The sequence below is a fragment of the Chelon labrosus genome (assembly GCF_963514085.1).
Source record: "Chelon labrosus genome assembly, chromosome: 20".
Lineage (NCBI taxonomy): Eukaryota > Metazoa > Chordata > Actinopteri > Mugiliformes > Mugilidae > Chelon > Chelon labrosus.
This window is the reverse complement of record NC_140353.1, coordinates 18,226,767-18,247,098: the sequence shown is the minus strand read 5'-3', so window position 1 is coordinate 18,247,098 and position 20,332 is coordinate 18,226,767. Positions and strand designations below refer to the sequence as shown.

At 39.6% G+C, this 20,332-nt stretch overlaps 1 protein-coding gene across 1 annotated transcript in view; it reads left to right on the top strand.

Annotated features, from left to right (window-relative positions):
* Positions 1-16,040, top strand: part of sntg2 (syntrophin, gamma 2) — a 70,508-nt gene extending 54,468 nt beyond the window's left edge. Inside the window, exons 14-16 of the mRNA XM_084569851.1 lie at positions 12,444-12,536; positions 12,916-13,026; positions 14,228-16,040. Coding sequence (XP_084425977.1) covers positions 12,444-12,536; positions 12,916-13,026; positions 14,228-14,356 — 333 coding nt within the window. The 3' untranslated portion in view covers positions 14,357-16,040. The remainder of the gene's footprint in view (positions 1-12,443; positions 12,537-12,915; positions 13,027-14,227) is intronic.
* Positions 16,041-20,332: the final 4,292 nt, after the last annotated feature.

The window sequence follows — 20,332 nt, the reverse complement described above, 5'->3', positions numbered from 1 at the left end:
AGAAGGAAATATTTCATCCATGGTTATCAAGGAAATGCTTCAGTGCAGATTTTGAATGGTAGAGGTTCGGTTGCTTGAACTGTAGAAGGGTATAGTGTGGTGAACAGCAGCTATTTAGTAAAAGACAAAGATTAGAACGCAATTAACATAACACAAAAGGCAAAAAAGCCTTATTTCCATTTTGCTTTCTGTATTCCTTACACTGTTTGACTTCCTTTTATTGCATCCTCTTCTCCAGTGGTTCATGGGACAAAACTGAAAAATTAGAGTCGCCATTATCTCAACAAACCAACTAATATTCCACAATCAGTGAAAAACGTTTCCTGTTTTAAATCATTCTGTTTACTCTTTGCTAAGCCTCATTAACTTCTTTCTAGAGATGTTGTCCAGCAGCATCAAGCTAAATAGAGGGCTGTACTTTACAGTGTTTAAAATAGGAAAGCAAGATAAAATAAGCTTAATTAATGTCTGAGAGTTTTAGTTTGATTGCATGTGGAGTTTTGTTGGTGAGTATTTTCTGTGTCTTTATGTGCTGTGATTGTAATGGACGAGGTAAGGACCACCTGAAAAGAGGAGAGTTTTTCCTCGCATATGTAACAGCAGGACAAACTCTTCACAATTAAGTCACAAAAGAAAAATAATAGCCATTCAAAAACTAATTATTTGTATATAAAGAAGGAACATATGTAATTATTTTTATTCAGAATTAGTTTTCTGGGGGAAATGAATAACATTATTGAGGGTGACATGTTATTGCAGCCCCATGTACATACAAATTACATTTTATGTCAATTTCCCCTTTTGGGACCTGGGAAGTCTCATCTTATTATTTGCTCTTTCTCCAATCTGTGCATTGCATATTACACATGTTGTGAATTATTGAATAAGGTTAATGTTTAAATGATAAAAAAGTATAAGCTATTACATTATTTAAATTAAACAGTGTGCAGCATCTGACTCCAGCATGTATTTTTTATTTATTTGTTTAGTGAAACCTGCTCAGCAGCTCTGAAAACCTTCCTCGCCTCATGGAAATGGAACGCGGAATAAAACGAGGCCAGTCATCCTGTTTCCACGTTAATTTAATACAACAAATTAGTTGGTCACATTAAATGAATCATCCGAAGAAGAATTCTGGTAACAATGAATTGTCAAATATCACTGGAGGCCAACGTATACTAAAACTCTGAATAACAGACAGCATGACACGTGCCTCTGCTTAATTCATTCATGATTTATTTTTTCGTCTGAGCTGTACTACTGAGACTCACCTTCTGCAAATAAGCTCAATCACAAGCGCAGATGTCTGCTTCATAATTGCAATTATCTGTGTCACAAACCTTCCACGTAGCCATGATCGCACATTGTGTTCCCGAATTAAAAAAGTATGCCACACGTCAGGTCGGACTCCTCACGAAATGGCCAGCGGTGTCTTTTTTAATTTTACCCCAATCCAAGCCTTTCACCCCTCTGGTGCAGCCAACCAAAGATAAAGGCTAAAAAATGCAATGAAGCCTGAGGGCTTTGGTGCTCGGGACCCTTAAGTAGGGACATTTATAAATATTACAAAGCAGAGCACCTGTCACAAGATGTTTAAATCACTCGCAGACTGAAATCCTTTCCGGGTCAACGTGGGAAGACGATATAATTAAAGGACTTCTTATTCCACCAGCGGAATGGGATGCTGCATGTGGGTATTATACCAGCACAGAGCGTCGTTGAGTCTGACACAGGCAAACACCATCAATCTGGAAGTCTTAGGAACCATGTTTAATCCCTTTATGTTAGGAAGGTTCATGTGGTCACTGAGAGTTTAGAGTCATAATTCCACTGGACTCATTACATTCTCCACATAATTCAGCGCATGCTAATTCCAAAGCCTAAATAGCAGTTTTAACATAGGAGAGACCTGACTGCCTAATACTCGGCTACACGACATTTGTATTCCACACAAGTGAAACTCAAAACTCACATTTTCTAACATTAGGTGCTGCTGTATTATTGTTTCCGTCACTTGAGGTTAAATTATCTGAGAAACTTCTGTTGCTGCCTGTTTCATCAAAGAGCGTAGTGTTACAGTTATGCAGTTTGAGTGAACCACCCGCAACCCACGATGCTTTTGTTATTTGTTGATGCTATTCAGATTGAAATTCCACCAATCAGTAAATGTGGGAGTGCTTGCGCTGTTGGGGAGCGTTTCATACACTGTGTAGACGTTGCTGGATGTGGGAAAGCAGATGAGCGTTTACGGTTGCTCACAAAAAAAAAAAAACAAGTTCCCCAGAGATTGGACAAACTTGTTGAATACTTTGCTTCATCCCTTCCCTCGTAAAAAAATTGTAAAGCTGTTTGCAAGGCGTTGCTGTGGTTTTTCACACGTTTTCGCCATCACATTTCACATTTCATTTGGCCTAACAGCGTAAAGATGGCAACACAGTGGCCTTCTAGGAAAAATACTGCACTAAGGTGCTCGTGCTGGGGCTAGGTATCACTACTGATATCCTGAATCGATTCGAGTCTGATTCACAAGGTTTCGATATTCGATACACTATCATTTCATTTTGAGATATTACCGTTTATCAAAGAGAATTCCACGTTATTTTAACTCTAGTTGGCACATCTTGCATATGGCTTTGCTACCGCGCAGCTTTTCTACTGGCTGATATGAATCTGAAATCTTGAATAGTTCAGTCATTCCGTCCATTAAATTGCATTATTGAATTACGAGATCACCCAAGAATTCATCTTGACAGGCTTTAATCTGTGTGCTTGAGGCCAAACCACAGTGGGTCTATGATTATGGCAGCTAAAAGATTGCACCTAAACAAAGGATATATGTTAAAGTAGCTGATGAGAAAAGATAAGTCGATCCCACTAAATGTGCTCTACTGGGCAGCTACAGTACAAGAAAAATTAAGCTGTAAAACTTTATGCACAGTTATTTCAACCAGAGTTGAAGTAAATAACAAATCTGACCTGAAGTATGTTGACCTCCACTGCATAGCATACAAAAAAAAAGTGACGGGGAGGAATTAAAAAAAAAAGTGTGCTCTTGTCAAGTAAAACATAATCCCGCAAAGCAAATAACTATGTGCTTTGCAGGATTACTTGCCTCCCGCAGTGCACAGTGCCTCATGCTAACTACATATTAGCCAGTTGATCTGCTGAAAGTGGTATAAGCTGGACAAACCCTATAAAGATGAGATTCATGCTTCATCTGTATGAGTATTTTAGTAGTTTTAGAGTTATTTCACTTTTTAGGGGAGATTTGCGCAAGAGATAAAAGCTTATTTGGTGATCATTTTCAGAGAGAAGCATCTGGCCCTGTCTTTAATACACATAATGAGTCAGTTCAGTGCTCACAGATGCAGACACCATAAATATACTGTAATGAGTCCCAACAAAAGGGATGCTAATATGAATAAATGTATTGGCCTCGCGTATGAGGAACGAATCATTTTCCCAGCTTAGAACTATTACTGCTCAAACCCAACAGTATCAATATTTAACAAGTGCCTGCGCTCTCTGGGCGTTCACATGTGCACGACTGGAGTGAGTGTTGACTTAAAACACTCCACCTGTGACCACCACTGTAACGAGGAGAACCGCAGAGCAACATGTTTAATTCATTTGTTTGACTTCTCGGCTACACTTGGAAAATCAGCGCACACTGAGCTTATGCGAGGCTCAGTGGGCGCTGCACTATTTAAACACGGCGCAGTGTCATCTCTTTAAGCACAGCCAAAACAAAAAAAAAAGGGATCCGCCAACAAACCTGACAAGGAGCACAGACTGGCTCATTTACAGTGGCGAATTCAGATTTCATGAGTGAGAAACCGTTAGTGTGCTTTGTTAGTAACAGTGTGTGTAGTTAAATGTTTGAAGATATAATGCCACACACAAAAAGGCCTTGGACGCGTCTTTAATGTTGAAAATATATATTTTCAATGAGCTTATCACAGGGTTCAAAGCCACTTTTATGTGAAGAGATGATGCTGCCTGCTGTGCCGAGTGGCTGAGCTCTGTTACAGTTTCAATGATATAGACTGTTTCAAGATTGTGTTTTCATTTGTCTGGGAGTCAGTGCCGCATTGTGTCGTAATGACAGTGATACAGACATCTGCTGTAAATGATGAACCTCCACATGATGGGGTGATTATTATGTTTTGGACGGAATGTTTTTCAGTGTGATGCATGGTTTATGCTTCTGCGTCAATTTGACGCCATAGCTACGGGGACCGCCTAGGCCCTGCACAGACCATAACACCATAGCCTGACGCGCACCTCCCGAGAAAGGTAACTACGTGTCGTGGCCGCAGATCACGAGAGCGGTGACTGGTCAGCTCGGTCATAGCGTATTTCCACTTTAGTATTTCCAGCTGCTTCTCTATCTCCGCTGTTTTAGAATTGATTGTTTTGTTTTGTATCAATACAGATGGAACACATTGAGGAAAGGTTAACTGATGAGGTTCGGAGATTTGTATGACTTGAATTTCGGCAGAGGTTTCATTCACCATTGTTGAAAGTGAAGCAGGAAGTAGAAACAAAAATTAACCCAACTGACAAAAAAGACACACCGCCGACTAGCATTTGGGTGGCGTTTTTACAGAGCGAGCCAGACTGATGAGTGCACAAGTATAAATGGCTCGCACAGGTGTAGGTTACGTGCGCTGTCTATGTCCTGCAGAAGCATAAACCGTGCTTAAGTTTTGGACTGGTGTTGACTACAGTTGATGGTTTTTGCCATCTTGGTAGTGCCCATCTCCGCTTGACACCCAGCTGTTTCAAAAATGGGCGTGAATGACTCGCTGTTGGAGCCAGTCTCAAGTGGCCATTTAAGGCCTTTGAACGGTGTATATGTCGACCAGAGACAATGGAATTTGAGTGAAATTGAGTGAGTTCTAGCTATGGCAGGCAAGAATATACTTGGTTTCTACTAGTTGAACTAATCCCAACTTTGAAGTGGCAACCAATGTTAGAGTCTGATGCAACTGACTGAACGCCATCCAGGACTTTGGTTCCTACTGCAAAATTCAGCATGCTGATAGCAGGCTTGGCGCATCTGGTGAACACAGCTGGTATTTTCAAACTGAGAGCAGTCAAAAAGAGCTACTTCCGTCCATACCCTAGCAGTGCTTCACTTGCCTCACTCAAACCTTTGGGTTTTTTTAATTTTTAAGTATTTCATTTCTTTTAACTATTAAAGGGGAACTACCGTTTTTTACAACCTGGACCTTATTTCTGGCATAAAACACGATTGTTTACTCACTCGTATAACTTTTATGTAATTTGTCGTCCTTCGGGAGATAATTAGATCTGCGTATATCCATATAGTGGGAGTGACTGGGGCACCGAAACGCAGCCTCTAAAACGCATTATCTGCCACGGAACTCGTTCATTTCACCAATGTTTTTTTATTGTACGCTAGCGCTATTCTCCATTGAGTCCGGAGTTACCTCTTATCATCATCATGATGTCTTCTGACCTGGATGATGTCATCTCTGAGCGCCGTGCGCACCCGCGACGGTCGGCTTGTTTACCTGTAATTTGCTGCTGCTAGTTTTTTGCAACATGGCTGAATATTTTTCAGATTCTGAGGTGGTGGACGAACCATGGCTTTCTTTACTCGGTTTCCACGGTAACCAATCGGCTGGAAACTCGGGAATCAGCCAAAAGCAATTTTCAACCAACTGATAGACGTGATACTATCTAAGCTAATTAGCTACAACAAATAATTTCTCCCGTTGGCATCACTGAGAATCGTGCTTTTTCTACCAGTGTCTGAACTCAAGGAGCTGTTGTTTTTGTAATTCCACCTGACTTAGCTACACTAACTAAATAGGGAGAGCAGAGCAGAGCCAGTTACATTTTCAAATTACACGCTGACAACAGCTATACAGTAATACATGTCGCTGAAACTTTCTGCTTTAATTTGCATGTGCTAAAATGGAGTTGCTGCGTGACGCTGGCATCATTGGTTACATTTCTATGAAATAATGATCTTAATGAGAATGTTAACGAGGTGCGTTGTTGGTGAAAGCTATTCTATTCAGTAATGCCACATTAAGATTATATTGTTAACTTGGCAGTGGCTCCTTAATTGGATGAGCCCATTTTCTTTCTCCTCTGTGCAGCTTGTGCTCGGTGATAGATGTTACCAGCACAGTGGGGTGATAAAGAGGTACGGAGCCAAGGTGTCAGCGCACAGCCAAGATAAGAACCCTGTATGACGTGTGTGCTGAAGCAAAAGGAGGAAATTCAGAAATGAAGTTCAAGTGAACTGGTGTAATTTATGTGTTTAGGTCACACAGTATATTTGCTTGTGGTCTTCTACATTTACATTAAATGGCTGTGTGTGTTTCTAGCACAGAAGAAAAACCAAAGCTGCAGATTAAATGAATAATGGACATGTTTCTATTCTCTCTTTATGGAACTATATCTCATTCCACCGCTGGGCCAGACAACATTGGCTTCAAAGGGGGATGATAATATGCAGGGGTGTTTGATGATGCAGTCACACACTTAGCTCCTAGCCAGCTAATGGTGGGCTGAATCCGATCAGTGCAACTGTCAAGTTGCAAGTGACATTCAGTGCAGTTTGAAATCCAGTCTAAGAATCTGACTGACACACACCTCAAACAATGTTATTTGAAGTGATGTCTAAGTACTGAGTACTGACCAGGTAATATTCCTGACTGGTCTGTGCACTAGGATGGACTCCATACATCTCATCAAGTCAGTGCTGCATGGGAAGTTTTCATCCCCTTGGTATAAAGGCAAACACCAGAAAATATGATAATGTTGCATTTTTTTTTTTTCAGTCTTTAATGATGCAAATGTGGGACACCATCCTTTGGGAAGCCAATGTAGCGATGAAGGATTTCAATTTGCCTGTGATCCTCTGTTCTCCAGCCAATTAGGTAATCCTCCTGTGGCCTCCCGAGGAGCTCTCAGCAGAGTCCAACGTAGGCTAACCTTCAAACTGACTGGATCTGGGCATTGCATAAACATTGCTGATGGGGTAAAAGTAGGGGGTATAGCTGACAAAAATGTCCAGCCTGCATTTTCTCTCTCAGTTTGTCCTTTCTTGTTTTTTTGGAGATGATGATGAAACCCAACGTGGTAGTGATGGGGTCTTTTAGCTCTCAGCAAGCAGTAAAGTTGAGTAATATTTCACTGTAGGGACTTTCTAGAGGCTCAAATGACACACATGTTCTGAAATTTGGTGATATTTTCTATGTCCTTATTTTAAGGCAGTGAGTCCTGAACATAGGTCAGTGTAAGTCAGTTAAACCAGTTATCCAAAGTCAGTTTTTAGTATTTAGCACCAAAGACAGAACTTATGAAAGTCACATTAGTTTACACTTTTTCTTTATTCCTTATTTGGTCTATTTTTTGTTTTTATTTTGGACAAATAAAATCTTGTGACGACCCCTTTCTGAGCATTAGAGTCCGACTGGACAGATGACACCGTGGAAAAATTGTTGTTTATTTCATTAATTATTATTTGATTAATTTGCCTGTTAAGATCATACAATATCTTATAAGCACAAACATATGGTCCACAAATTTAAAAATCATTTAAGTTGTTTCCCCACATTACCTGCAGGTGGAACAAGACTTTTACTTTCTTTGCCTGTGGGTGGTTCACTCGGCACATTAGTACAGCTGCTGCTTTAACTTCTTTCAATAATGACTGGCCCAGGTTCAGGCACTTTTAATCAGTGACCATTAAATAAATCATCCTTAACAATTAGGATTTTAATAGTGTAGTTATATAAATTCTTATGTTATATTTCAATCACCATTTAATATTTATACTGCATTGTTAATTTTGGAGCTCAGTGTCATTGCTGTCCTTTGTAGGCTTTTGACAAAAACATGAATTGGATTTAGTCAAAAAATAAATCTGTGACACTTTTTTACATTTTTAAGCAATTTAACTAATTTTATTAATGAGGAGTTTCAGCGAAGGTCACCAAGACTTAAAAAAGTTCAAATTTCTTTTGTACAACTGTCTTGAACATTACTGTTTGGTTTGCATTTGCTACAAAAAAAATCGGGTTATAGTTTTTGTTTAATTTTAATTTTATGATGAAAAATATGTTGTTTTTTCTTAGGCATTAGAAAAAAGACTAATGCACATCTTCAAGCTAAATGCTAACATCATTAACGTGTATCATGTTTATCGTGTTCATTTAAATTCAAGGTAGATTTAGAGGTTATTCTAGGCTACATCTGGGCCCTAGCAAAACAATTGGCAGGTAACTAAGAATGCAGTAAACTAATTGTCCTTATTATCTTATTTTCCCCCTCCAGCATCCTATAAACGGCAGGTAAAATGCTGATGCACACACTAGATTTGGCCTTGGACGCCAGATCTGGACACAATGTTCGACCAGCTGAGTTGACTACTGTTTTAAAAGAAGAATCGAAATAATCTGATGTCCACGGTTAAAGCTGGGCCCCCGGGATTAATCTGCTTCACTTACCACTGTCTTCTTTTGCTGTCTCCTCATGCTTTTTTTCCCCATTCTTTTATCACTCATAGGGGCATACTTTTTTTTCATTTTGAATAGGGCGCTGTTGTCATTCATGACGACTGCAAAGAGTCATGTACATGACAGTTTTGTGGTGGGGGCTTCTTGGGGAGGTCTCCTGCTGTCACTGTTGTAGTTTAATGTTTGTTAGACCTACTGCTACTACTAGCCTGTGCTCCCCCAGCAGTTGCCTGTGTTGCCTGATGACAAGCCGCACCTCTGCGTGTGTTGGCATGTAAGCATTTAATATCTAGCACTTAAAGACAAGTACAGTGTAGGCTGACTGCTGCTTTTTAAGGCATACCCAGTTTCATTCTGCCGATCGCCTGATTGACACATTCGTGTGTGTACCAAATGTCACAGCAACTCATCTAATCATTGTTGACATAATGTGGTCTGCGGCTAAGTTTATATCAAACCAACCTGTAAACAGTTCCAGAGCTTGTGGCTTTGGAAAAACATTATGACATACCACTTTCACTAAGAGCAGCTTAACACCTGGTGAAAATCTTTGGCTGACGTACTGCGGTTGAAATCCTGTATGCCCTTATTGACTCGCACTGTGAGGTGTAGTTCCAAGCATGACAAAGCATACTTGTGCCACTGTTTAAGGGTGTGGTCACAGATGGGTGAAATAATGACAAGGCTTGCTGTGTTCACACAGTTTGTTGCTTCCTTTTTGCATTTCTGTGACCTGTCTCCCACTGTTTTCCGTCACTTGTCACTCTTTGTGACCACGTTATAAAAGGACAGAGCAGCGCTGCACGTGTGCCAGCGTGTTGCACATATCCTCCCATTTGTTACGTTATGTTCCATTACGCACACATGCCCTTACTTCTGTCAGACTTCGCTAAGGAGATTCTCTTCAGAAAATATTTCACATTGCTAATTCCCACTGAAAAAAAAAATAAATAAATAATAATCCCTTCCAATTAGTCAAGTGTAGTCACTGCTCACCATGTCATAACACAGTCTTACATTTGGTGACAGCAAGAACTTAGCAGCTGGCCTGCCACTGCTTTTTTTTCTTTTTTTTCTTCATCCCTGTCACAGCTGAATTCAGACACCACTATAGATGGGGAGGGGGTTGAGGTCTGTGAGCAGAAAACACTTTCAGTAAAAGGAATGTACAGTCCTGTGCCAAATTCATTGCACACTGTACTCCATAATTCAAATCAACATAGCCTCAACTGTGTGCACAAAAAAAAGAGGTGGTAATAAAATGCAAATATAACAACAACAGAAAAAGAAATAAACTGAATTTACTTCTTGGTATTTCGACTGAATGGAGAACACGACCGAAAAATGCAGTCGTGAGGCAAGAAAAGCCTTCAGAGGCGTAATGCTCCTCGGAGGCTGAAAAACTCTCATCAGGGCTTTGAAAAGACCTGTGAAAAGAATTGTGAGACATGTGCTTGTTTGTGTTGCAGCAGTAAAATAGAATGTTAAAGATTCTCAGCTTCTGAAATAGATTTCCTCCGTTGTGTGTCTTGGCATTATTAGACAGAATTCACGTGCAGGATTGAATGATAATCAGACTGCCCATGCCAGCTTTTATAAAAAATTAATTCACGTGTTTTTGATGTCCCCTTAATGAGAATGTTTTGTGATGTCTCCAATGACCAAGAAGCTCAATATTTGCACTCTCTGTCCAACTCTTGCAGCTTTAAAAAGAAGCTATTAAAACAATAATATCAATCATCAATACCCAGAGAAGGAAAACCTGGAACCTTGAGCTTACTGCTTCATGGGTGTGAGACAGTATATGATGCTTTATAATTATACTCCACCAAAAGGACGCCACAAACAAAATGCCAGTTACACTTGTAAAGTATGCAAGTATATAAGAAATCTGAATAAGTTAAGTTTCTGGGGCTTCAGTGGCTTTTCTCTCTTCAGAATATTTGCACTTACACTAAGTAATGCATCAGAGCATCTGTGTGAAATAAGTGTATGGAGTTCAATAAGGCTGATAATTTAAGGGCTATTCTGGAATGTGCTTGCAGTAGTTAGACCCCCCCCCCCCCCCCCCTTTTTTGTGTGTGTGTGTTTGTGTCTCTCACAACTTTCCATGAGTCATTTCTTTGCAGAGGACTTCATACTCTAATAGAGAAATGCCAGTGATGAAATAACCTATCATTTTGCAAAATTTTCGTAATGCTAACGTAAAGAATAACACTGCAGGTCATTTGTGCGATCGGCTTACTACAATCCATAAAGAGCTTTTACTCAAAAAAAAAAAAAAAGCCCTGTACTGGGCAGAATTACAATAGGAACAAAAGAGAAAGTGACGTACTTGGCTCCAAGTATTTGGCTGGGGTGGATAAATTGGTCGACAGTACATTGGAATTTAAAGAAACTGGTATTAATTCCTGCTTAAAACCAAAATTCAATGTTTCTTTGAAGCATGCCCAGTCCATGGTCTTAACCATTGTCTTTGTTATAACCATGCCAGCAAAGGTCCTTTATTAAAACTCAAATTCTGATCATTCCCCAAATCTTCCCAAACAGAGGTATAGGTCTACCCGAAATTTCCCGCTTCTGGAAGGGGCGGTAATTGATGCTCTTACGGACTGCACTCAGAGGATTGGGACAAATAACCTATACTGTGTGGCTGTACATGTTCAAAAGATGTGTTCTTTATGTTAGCTGGCTAGGAGAAATCTTATCAGCTCTTGACTTGTTATTCTGAGTTAGACATACCCAGTATATTTTGGATACAGATCTCCCACTGGGCACAACTACCTACACATCAACAGTCTGTTGGCAGAATAGCTGCAAATGCACCCCAAGTTAGATAGAAATTCTCCATTAAGGCTGTAGACTATCTGCTTTCACTGAGTGCTCATTGCTTGATTATTCAACAATTGAGTAATGTCCTCCTAAATGTTTCTCACGGTGGCTATTTTAACTTGTCATGGCGTGTTTACATGAATAAAGTCAGTATTCCCCTTCAGCGTGCCAGTCCTGTGGTGGTTCTTTTGTGAAGTCTGGCTCGGTGACATGTCTTACTGACACACCTAAATGGAACACAGCTATTGTTAAAGGTATTAGTTACACCTGTGCTTTTCTCAGTATGACAAATCGGAACATCTGCGGGAAGTAAAGCCTGTTTTCTTTGATCACCAAGAAGACAGTAAATGAGTGCTAACACTAAGATGTATGGTGAATACTAAGTGAGTTCTTTATTCTCCTCCCAAGAAAGCGGGCTGCATTTACTTGCTACAAATATACAGTGGCGCTTAAATTCTTTTTGTGATTTTTGATGGACCAATGAATTCTGAATTAGACCAGCAATCTAAAAGAAAATATCAGGACATCTGTCCATGAGCTGAATCTAAAGCGAAACTGCACCAAAGTAACGACTCCAAGCACACAAGTCAGTCTACAAAAGAGTGGTTTTACAAGAACAAAATGAATGTTTTGGAATTGCCAAGTCAAAGTCCTGAATTTTGTGGAAGGACCTGAAGCAAACAGTTCATGTGGGGAAACCCACTACCATCCCAGAAGTGAAAGTGTTCTGTTCTGAGGAATGGACTAAAATTCCTCCAAGCTGCTGTAGGTGACTGATCAGCAGTTACCGGAAACATTTAGTAGCTTTTATTGCTGCACCAGACCCTGAAAACGAGTCCACATACTTTTGCACTTCACAGATAATACTGTTTGTCTACTGTGTATGAAAATTTGCTGATGTCTTGAATCATTTTTATACGGTAATGTAGAACATTCTGATCTTTTAAACGGCACTACACACGTACAGTAACATACTCCTGTGGCCTTCAAGTATGGCTGCCATCTCGAATGCTCATACAGATTTAATCCACCATAGTACTGTCGGTAGTGTTTGGCATTATAGACACATGTAATGCGAATTATTAATGATGATCAATTCTCTCTCACCAGTCCAAAAGCTACATGTGCAGCAGCCAGGGGAATGTACTGTGCTTCACCATAGATTTTGGATCAGGGTTCACCTGCTCAGAAGGTGCTTCAAAGGTAAAGTTTAATTCTTGTTAACACCTTTAATGTTCTTATGTTAATGGCTCTTGAAACTGCTGCTTGTATTGTATAGTAATGTAAATATTAGCCAATGTTGCTGCTGCTATTTTTATTAAACATTTTGAATTCATAATTAACTTTTAACTCTGCAGTGCTTAAAATTCATCACTGAATCACTGCTAGTATGGTACAATACTCATTTACAGAGTAGCATTGTGTTTTTTTTTTTTTTTTTAATATATATTATACGCTTCCTCCAAGTACTATTGCACATTAACATGTCACTTCCTGATCAAACAAGCCTCTATGTAGTAAAACGTGTTGCTTATTATCGAAATCCCTGTGCATGTTTTAAAATCCCTTTCCTTCTTTGTAGATCATACTGTGGCGGTATAAGTTCTCTCAACTTAAAGGCTCCTCTGATGATGGGAAAACCAGGGTAAAACTCCTTTTCAAGAATGCTGAAAGCAATCAAATAGAAATGAAGGTAATCAAATGTTTGTTTTTCATTTCAAGGCATGTAATGACGTATACAGTGTTAAGTTTTTCCTTACAAGGCACTAAATCAAGAGTGAACATTTAATGAGGTACTCTTTCTAGAGCTCATTAAATAAATCCAGAACACCAGAAAGTCTTTTTCTCTGAGCTCTATGGGCCGTGCTAGCTTTGAAGTCTTTCCTATTTGTTGTAGAGATTCAAGGAAACTAGGAGGACAACAAGTGCAAAAACCCTGAAATTTTACAAAATACCAATCCTTTAAATGATTTATTAAAGTTTGATTTGAAGTCTGAATCAAAGTACAACAAGAGGTTAGCCTCCTTGACAGCCAATTTGCTAACTTCATTAGGAATCTCCATCGGGGATACTTGCCAGCTGACTCTTCACACGCCAGATTGTGTGTGTGAGGCTGTGGATAGCTTTGCCGTTAATGTGCGTTTGTGCTGCAGAGGCCGTAGAAAACAACACATCCAGCACATAAAACAGCTTTATTTGTTCTATAACTGCTTTTATTCACCGCGTGTAGAGCTAAGCATTCAGTAGAGCTGGTCTCTATCTTTTCTTCAAGTTGATTTTGGGCAGATGAAGCACCATGTCCAGGACTGAAATGTTTATCAGAACTGCCAGTTCGTTAGTTGTACACCCACAGCTGGGATTACTAAGGCTGGCATCAATCTTTGAAGCAAAGGTTTGCTTCCTTAGTCAGCAGGAGAGCTATGGCCGCTGGAATACCACCAGTTTTCTGAGGTATGTTGCCTTTTGGGAAATTCCTTTTCGTCTTTCTGCTTCCGTCTTCTCTGTCTTGTCCTTCACTCTATGTTGCTTCTCATCTGTGGACTCCAATTCCAAAAAATATCGATCAGTCTGAAATGACTTTTGATCATCGTTCTAATGATTAAGATTGTCCTCACACTGCCTCACAGATTTAAACAAATTGGCAGACAGGGTAGAATACACCCGTGATTAGGTCAACCGCAAGTATCCCTTGATTGTAACCCTCTCTGTCGTTAGCAAAATGGCCAATCCAGCTAATTTCGACATTTACTCACGGTAAGACACTACAGCCTCTGCATTAATACAAAGTACGGCAGGTTGAAATAACCCTGAAATATTCTTTTGACGTGTTGTGATTTAAATTCGGAACATCTTACTAATCGACATGTGTCTTGTTCTTGATTTGTTCTATACAGGAACTAGAGTTTGCTAATCTGACAGCCGTCCTCCACTGTATACATTCTTTTATCGCTGCCAAAGTGGCCTCCATGGACCCTCACTTCATGTGCAGTCAAAGCTTCCCCGGAAATTACATGAACAGTTAAGAAGACACGTCCTGGTCCTGATGTGCACCTGAAGCAAATCAGCAGTACTTTATGCACAGAGCCGAATGATATGTATATCTTGTTCTTGCTATTTTTGTATGAACTAATCTACAGGTAGATAATATACAAACTACTGATGGAAAATAGCGTTATTTAAATTTGGGCAAGTAGAGTAACACCCTGGGAAAAGATTCACAGTTCTTCCATTTCTTTAAGGTTTTTTTTCTTTCATTTCATTGGACAGTGACTCGGAGTCAAAGGTCGCGAAAGCTATACATTTGACATCACTTGACACCAAACACAGTAACTGCCAGTGAGCTTTGCATAAAAATATAAAGACTTCAGACTCTGGCTACCTATCTAGTAAATATTTTCTAACTGATGAAATAGCGGGTTACCGTCACAGAGGAGTTCAACAGGGATTTTCTTTCTTTCAAATTCAAAGGTGAACAGTCATTTTTCAGAATGTTTAGTCATGTCCATGAAGAGACTGATACACAAACACCTTACAATATAATGCAGTCCAATAAGCCTCCAAGTAGCTACTGAAGATAAAGAGTCAACACTCATCTCATAGGGACCCAAGTAAAATAAATATACAACACTTCACAAAGGCAGCATTTGTGGAAAGACATATTTACTGTCTTGGATTAAACTGTAATTTGTTTGTACTATTGTGTGTCCATCTTTGTATCTAATAAACCCAAGAGTCCTGGATTTTTAAATTTTTCTGGCAAAGAGTGACAACTTCAAAGTATCGTTCCAGGCAATTTTTATCAATTCTCACACTGATACAGTGAAAGATACTGTATGTCTTCAGTTGCTTTATGTAAAGGTTTCGGTGTTAAATTATATATTTGCTGTATTTTCAATAAATTGCCTACAAAGCACACGTGTCAACTATACGAGATATGTCAGAGCTCCTGTCAATTATCTGTTTCTGAAGGGTGGTTTGGTTGTGACTTTAACTAAACTGCTTATCTCACTTTTTTTTTAAATCTTAGCATTGTATTTGCTGCTTGCAGAACATACACTGACTTTCTTTTCCAAACAGTTTCTGCAGGATGGATGTCTTGATTCCTCTGGATCACCCTGTCCCAGTCATTAGCTGTTATACAATGATCTGTGGCCCTGTACTCATTCCATGAAGTAGTTGTGATTTTTTTTTTCATTACACTTGCTACATGGCATCAGGTAAAAGTTTTTTGTTGCTGTACTGCTGAAATACTGCATCTTCCCATCTGCTAAACTACTGAACTACTACACTGTACAGTATACCAAACTACCAGACTACACTATACCAAGCTACCAGAGCGAGAGAACTACCACACTATACCATATATCACGCTACCAGACTAGCGAGAGAACTACCACACTATACCATATATCAAACTACCTGCCTAGCTAGAGAACTACCACACTATACCAAACTACCAGACTAGCAAGAGAACTACCACACTATAAAGTATAGCAAACTACCAGACTAGCTAGAGAACTAACACACAGTAAAGTATAGCAAACTACCTGCCTAGCTAGAGAACTACCACGCTATACCAAACTACCACACTAGCTAGAGAACTATCGCTCTATACCAAACTACGTGGCTAGCTAGAGAACTACCACACTATACTGTATAACTATCTACTGAAGTACTAAACAGCCTACCAAACTATACAGTATACTGAACTACGAAACAAGCCAGTAAACTGTCAAACTATTGAACAACTGAACTAAACTATGAAGCTTCCTTCCTAATTTCCTAGTACTGAACTACCTACCGATCCACCAACGTTCCTACCTTCTGAAGGTTAATATTTAAAGGGCAGCTGTGAGAGATGTATTGATTTTTCACCAGAATTTTGGCATGAAAGCGAATAACAACAGTCTACTGGGTGTAAAATACAGGTATACAACCTGACCCAACAGTATGTGTTGCTAGTGTAGAATTAAGGACATGACCCATCAATAGCTTCCCGCAGATGAGTGAACGAAGATTGTGTTTGATAGGTGGGGTCCAGCCAAGCTGGAGAGACTGCTTATTTTGACCTTCAGATTTCTGTCAGCCCCCCGTATATTTACACACCAAGTGTTATCATGACACAAGGACATTAGTTAAAATGTTGGCAGGAAACTTTAGTGCCAATACATTTAATTTGAAATCATATTTTTACTCTTATTACCATTTATTACATTGCTAATGTGGAATTAAATCACTAGAATTGTCGGGACAGTGGAGAAGCATTCATGGGTGGTGTTTCATTACCTAGTGTCGCATATAAACATGGGCCCAGACAGTTAAAAATCACATAAGAGGTAGCTGAAATGATTAATGGTGACACTGGATCAGTTATGACCCAAATTGCTCGATGGCTTCATTACTTACCTGTGTTACCTGTCGAGGCAGTGTATTTTAGGTTGTTGTGGTGCACTGATAGCATTGGTGTGGCAACCACACAGAAATGCAGAGAATCTGTCCTCTGCCCGGAATGTTATTGGACAATAATGACAGGACCAGAGACGTCAGTTTTCATTCTGTGAACAGGTTCCTGCCCTGTGGGCCGGGCCAGCTTTGGGAGCCTTTATTCTCCTTGATGATTCATCCATTGTTTGGAATAGCCTATTTTGGGCTCAGACATTTCCATCAATGGCGTGATCTGTCGTGAATCAACTTCACTTTGTTGAACATTAAACTGTCATTTGGATTCTGGATGCACAGAATGACATTTATAAATCCATCACTATATAGAGATTCACATATTATTGTAGGGTACTTGAAAAATATTCAGGTCATAATACCAGAATCAGACAGCCCACCTTAAGAAATTGTATTATTCCATTTGGCAAATTATATTTTCTGTAAATTGTCTACACTATCTCAAAGCCCTGTAGGTTCAAACATTGCCAGATCAAAAAAATATTTCATTTAGTATAGTAAATATAAGTTCTAGAAAACGGAGCAGTTTAAATCGTTATATTCCCTGAAACAGAGCTGTGATGATATTTTCAGAGGTAGCCACAACCTGGTCTGTCATACTCCCACAAGTGAAGTAAGATATTTTAATTCTTCCTGAAGGATTCAGTGGTCATTCGGTCTGAAACTAAGTAATATTTTTATGATTCGTTATTCCGTCAATCATTTCTTGTGTCTAGAAGATGGACCAAATAGCAAAAATACACTTTAAGTTAGATAGAGGACTAAAACCACCCAAATATTATTAACTGCAGGTATTAATCCATCTATTAGCCACAGCAAATTAATATTTCTGTCTCATCTTGCTTACGTGTGCATTTATTTTCCCACTTGGGGTCCTCCATAGATGCCTTCAGATGTGCTGTATTGTACAATGACTTGTCCGAATCCTTAAGGTATTTACATTACCAAGTTACAAAACCTGACAATGTAAAGCAAACATCACTAGATTTAGATAGGTAGAACCATTACTGAGCAGCACATCCTTTCTGAAGTGTATGTTATTTAACATCAGTAAAATGTCAGTCAGCTGCCGACATTCATTGTTTATCAGATTTGTGAACATCACTGCAGCTTATAGAGCCAATCATTTCTGAATTCTTATTGAAGGTATACATTAAACTGTAAAACTAAAAACTAAAAAAAGGCGTCACCTAAAGTTTTCTAAGACGTGCATGAAGAATGTATTTCCAAAAACCCTGTGTATCTGTAGCCTTGGTAAGTTGACTACCAATGTTTCCGTTTTGATTGTCACCTTTTATAATTATTTAATGTAAAAAGAGGCCAGAGTATTGCTGCTACTGCCGGTCCATTGTCCATTATTCTTAAAGGACGCAACAATGAATGTGGAAAGTGCAGAAAGCAACAGTGGTCAGAAAGAGACTCACTAAAACCCAGTGAATGATACTTATTCAACACTTCCTCACAATGAAAAGTTGAATAGTGCTAAAATTCTGATATCTACCATGTGTTGTACTACTGGGCTGCTCGATGTTACACTGACGTCATTGTTTCGTCTGTCCTCTTGTACCTCTGGATGTGATGTGCTACGTTCTCCACAAAGTCAGAGATTCCTTCATTGAGAAGTTTGGGCTTAAACCTTCTTTTCGCACTAGGAGATAAACCAGCCACCGTGTCAGCAAGAGCGCACGGAGAGCCACGGCTGAGATGATCCTCAGCTCGCTGCTTAAGTCACTGCCACACACGCCGCATCACAAGGTTGCATCAGCACCACGTCAAGCATGAATTTGGAGCGCTCTGTTCAGCTGTCAATGGGCCGTGACTTCTCTCTCACAGTTGGCTCCTCTGGCGGCACTGGAAGCTGAGTGCTAACTGAAGTATTTGTGATGAGATGTCTCCAGGGCAACGTCGGGGCCACTGCTGTGACCTTCACAACTGTCAGTGATCCCTGCAGTCTCCGCCTAAAACTTGAGAGAAAGCAGGGGAAGCAAGGACGTGAGCCCATTATCTGCTGTGACTGCAGCTGATAATGTGTATGTTTTATAAAAACAATTCTGCCCTTGGGGTCACATATCCAGAAAGTAGTTACAGTACATTCAAAAGTAACTTTTTAGAGTGAGGTCTATGATAAGAGAGTTAAAGACAAGGACAACTGTTTTAAATGAATGAAGTTAATGTTGTGATCAAACCAAAGGTTGCCATACATGTGCCTATGGGTCATCGTTTTTAAATTACATTTCTGGTCCAATGTTTTTCTTATTTATATTTACTTACAAAATGTAAAAATCATCCAAAGTACATTGTCAAATTTAAGCCAAGAATTCCACGACATTCTAAAGTTCCCCTGTAACACACATTTTTGAGTGGATAGGGACATCTTTTCTCGTCATTTCACAGATTGTGAACACCAATCAAACCCGTACAGATAAGCCGTATCAGTGTCTATATGCAAGAGAGACAGAGTGTCTCGCCATGGTGTTTGAAAGGACCTGCCAAAAATCCAAGTGGCAGAAAGAATGGGAGGGGGGGAGAAAAAAAGTAAAATCAGTCAACTGACAACAAGAGAGACAGTTTACTTAACCTTGGCGTTGCGCTCGCCGTTTATCTGCGTTATCTCGGTATATAAGGAAGAGTTCCACAGTGCACACGGATACACCTTGGATTGTTAAAGCGACACTTGTGCTGTAAACTTCACCTAGAAATGGCTCGTCACTTCTGTCCAGTTTTCTTCATAATGCTTGTCTGGATTGTTCAGCCAAGTTTTTCAGCCGATGAAGACACAAGTTTCAACTGTAAGTATGCGCTTTTATTCATGATCTGTTCAAAACCATCTAAAATGTTCCATCATGTATGGGTAGTAATCAAATAATAATAATGTTAAAATATACACTTTAAAGTAATGGATTCGAATGCTGTGTTATGTGCAGGACCATCATATACTCTATACTCAGCTGTTTAGTCAACTGTCTCATATCATGCCAAAAGTGTGAGACCACCAGTAAGGATGCTTCCATTTTTCATTTCTCTTTTCTAAAATATGTTTTATTACAAATGAGAATAAAGAGTTGAATGGAAAAATATCCTTGGATTTCAGAATATCTTTGTTTGTCCTCCTTCAGCTTCAGTGACACTTTAATTACAGGTTTGTTCAATTAATAACTCATGTTATCCCAGCATGATGTCTCAATGGTCCAGTGTTCTAGCGCTCCGTTAATGATCAGTGGGGTTGAGGTCGTGTGACTGCGGAGGATGATTCATGACAGTCGTCTCTCTTTGGCTGTTGGTCTTCAGGTCATTTCTCAAAGCTTTGAGCCATGTTTGGCCTCACTGTCCTGCTGCAGTGTGAAAGCTACTCCTCAGAGATGCGATCCAGAGGGCGAGCATGTTGTTCTGAAGGATGGAATGCATTGGTCAATTCAGTTACCAGCTCCACGGTAGCAAACCAAGACTTGAATATTCCCCAAACCATGTTGTATTATTTTCTCTTTCTCCTCACATATACCCTTCTGCTGCAAATCTCTTAACTGTCATTTATCAATTATGAC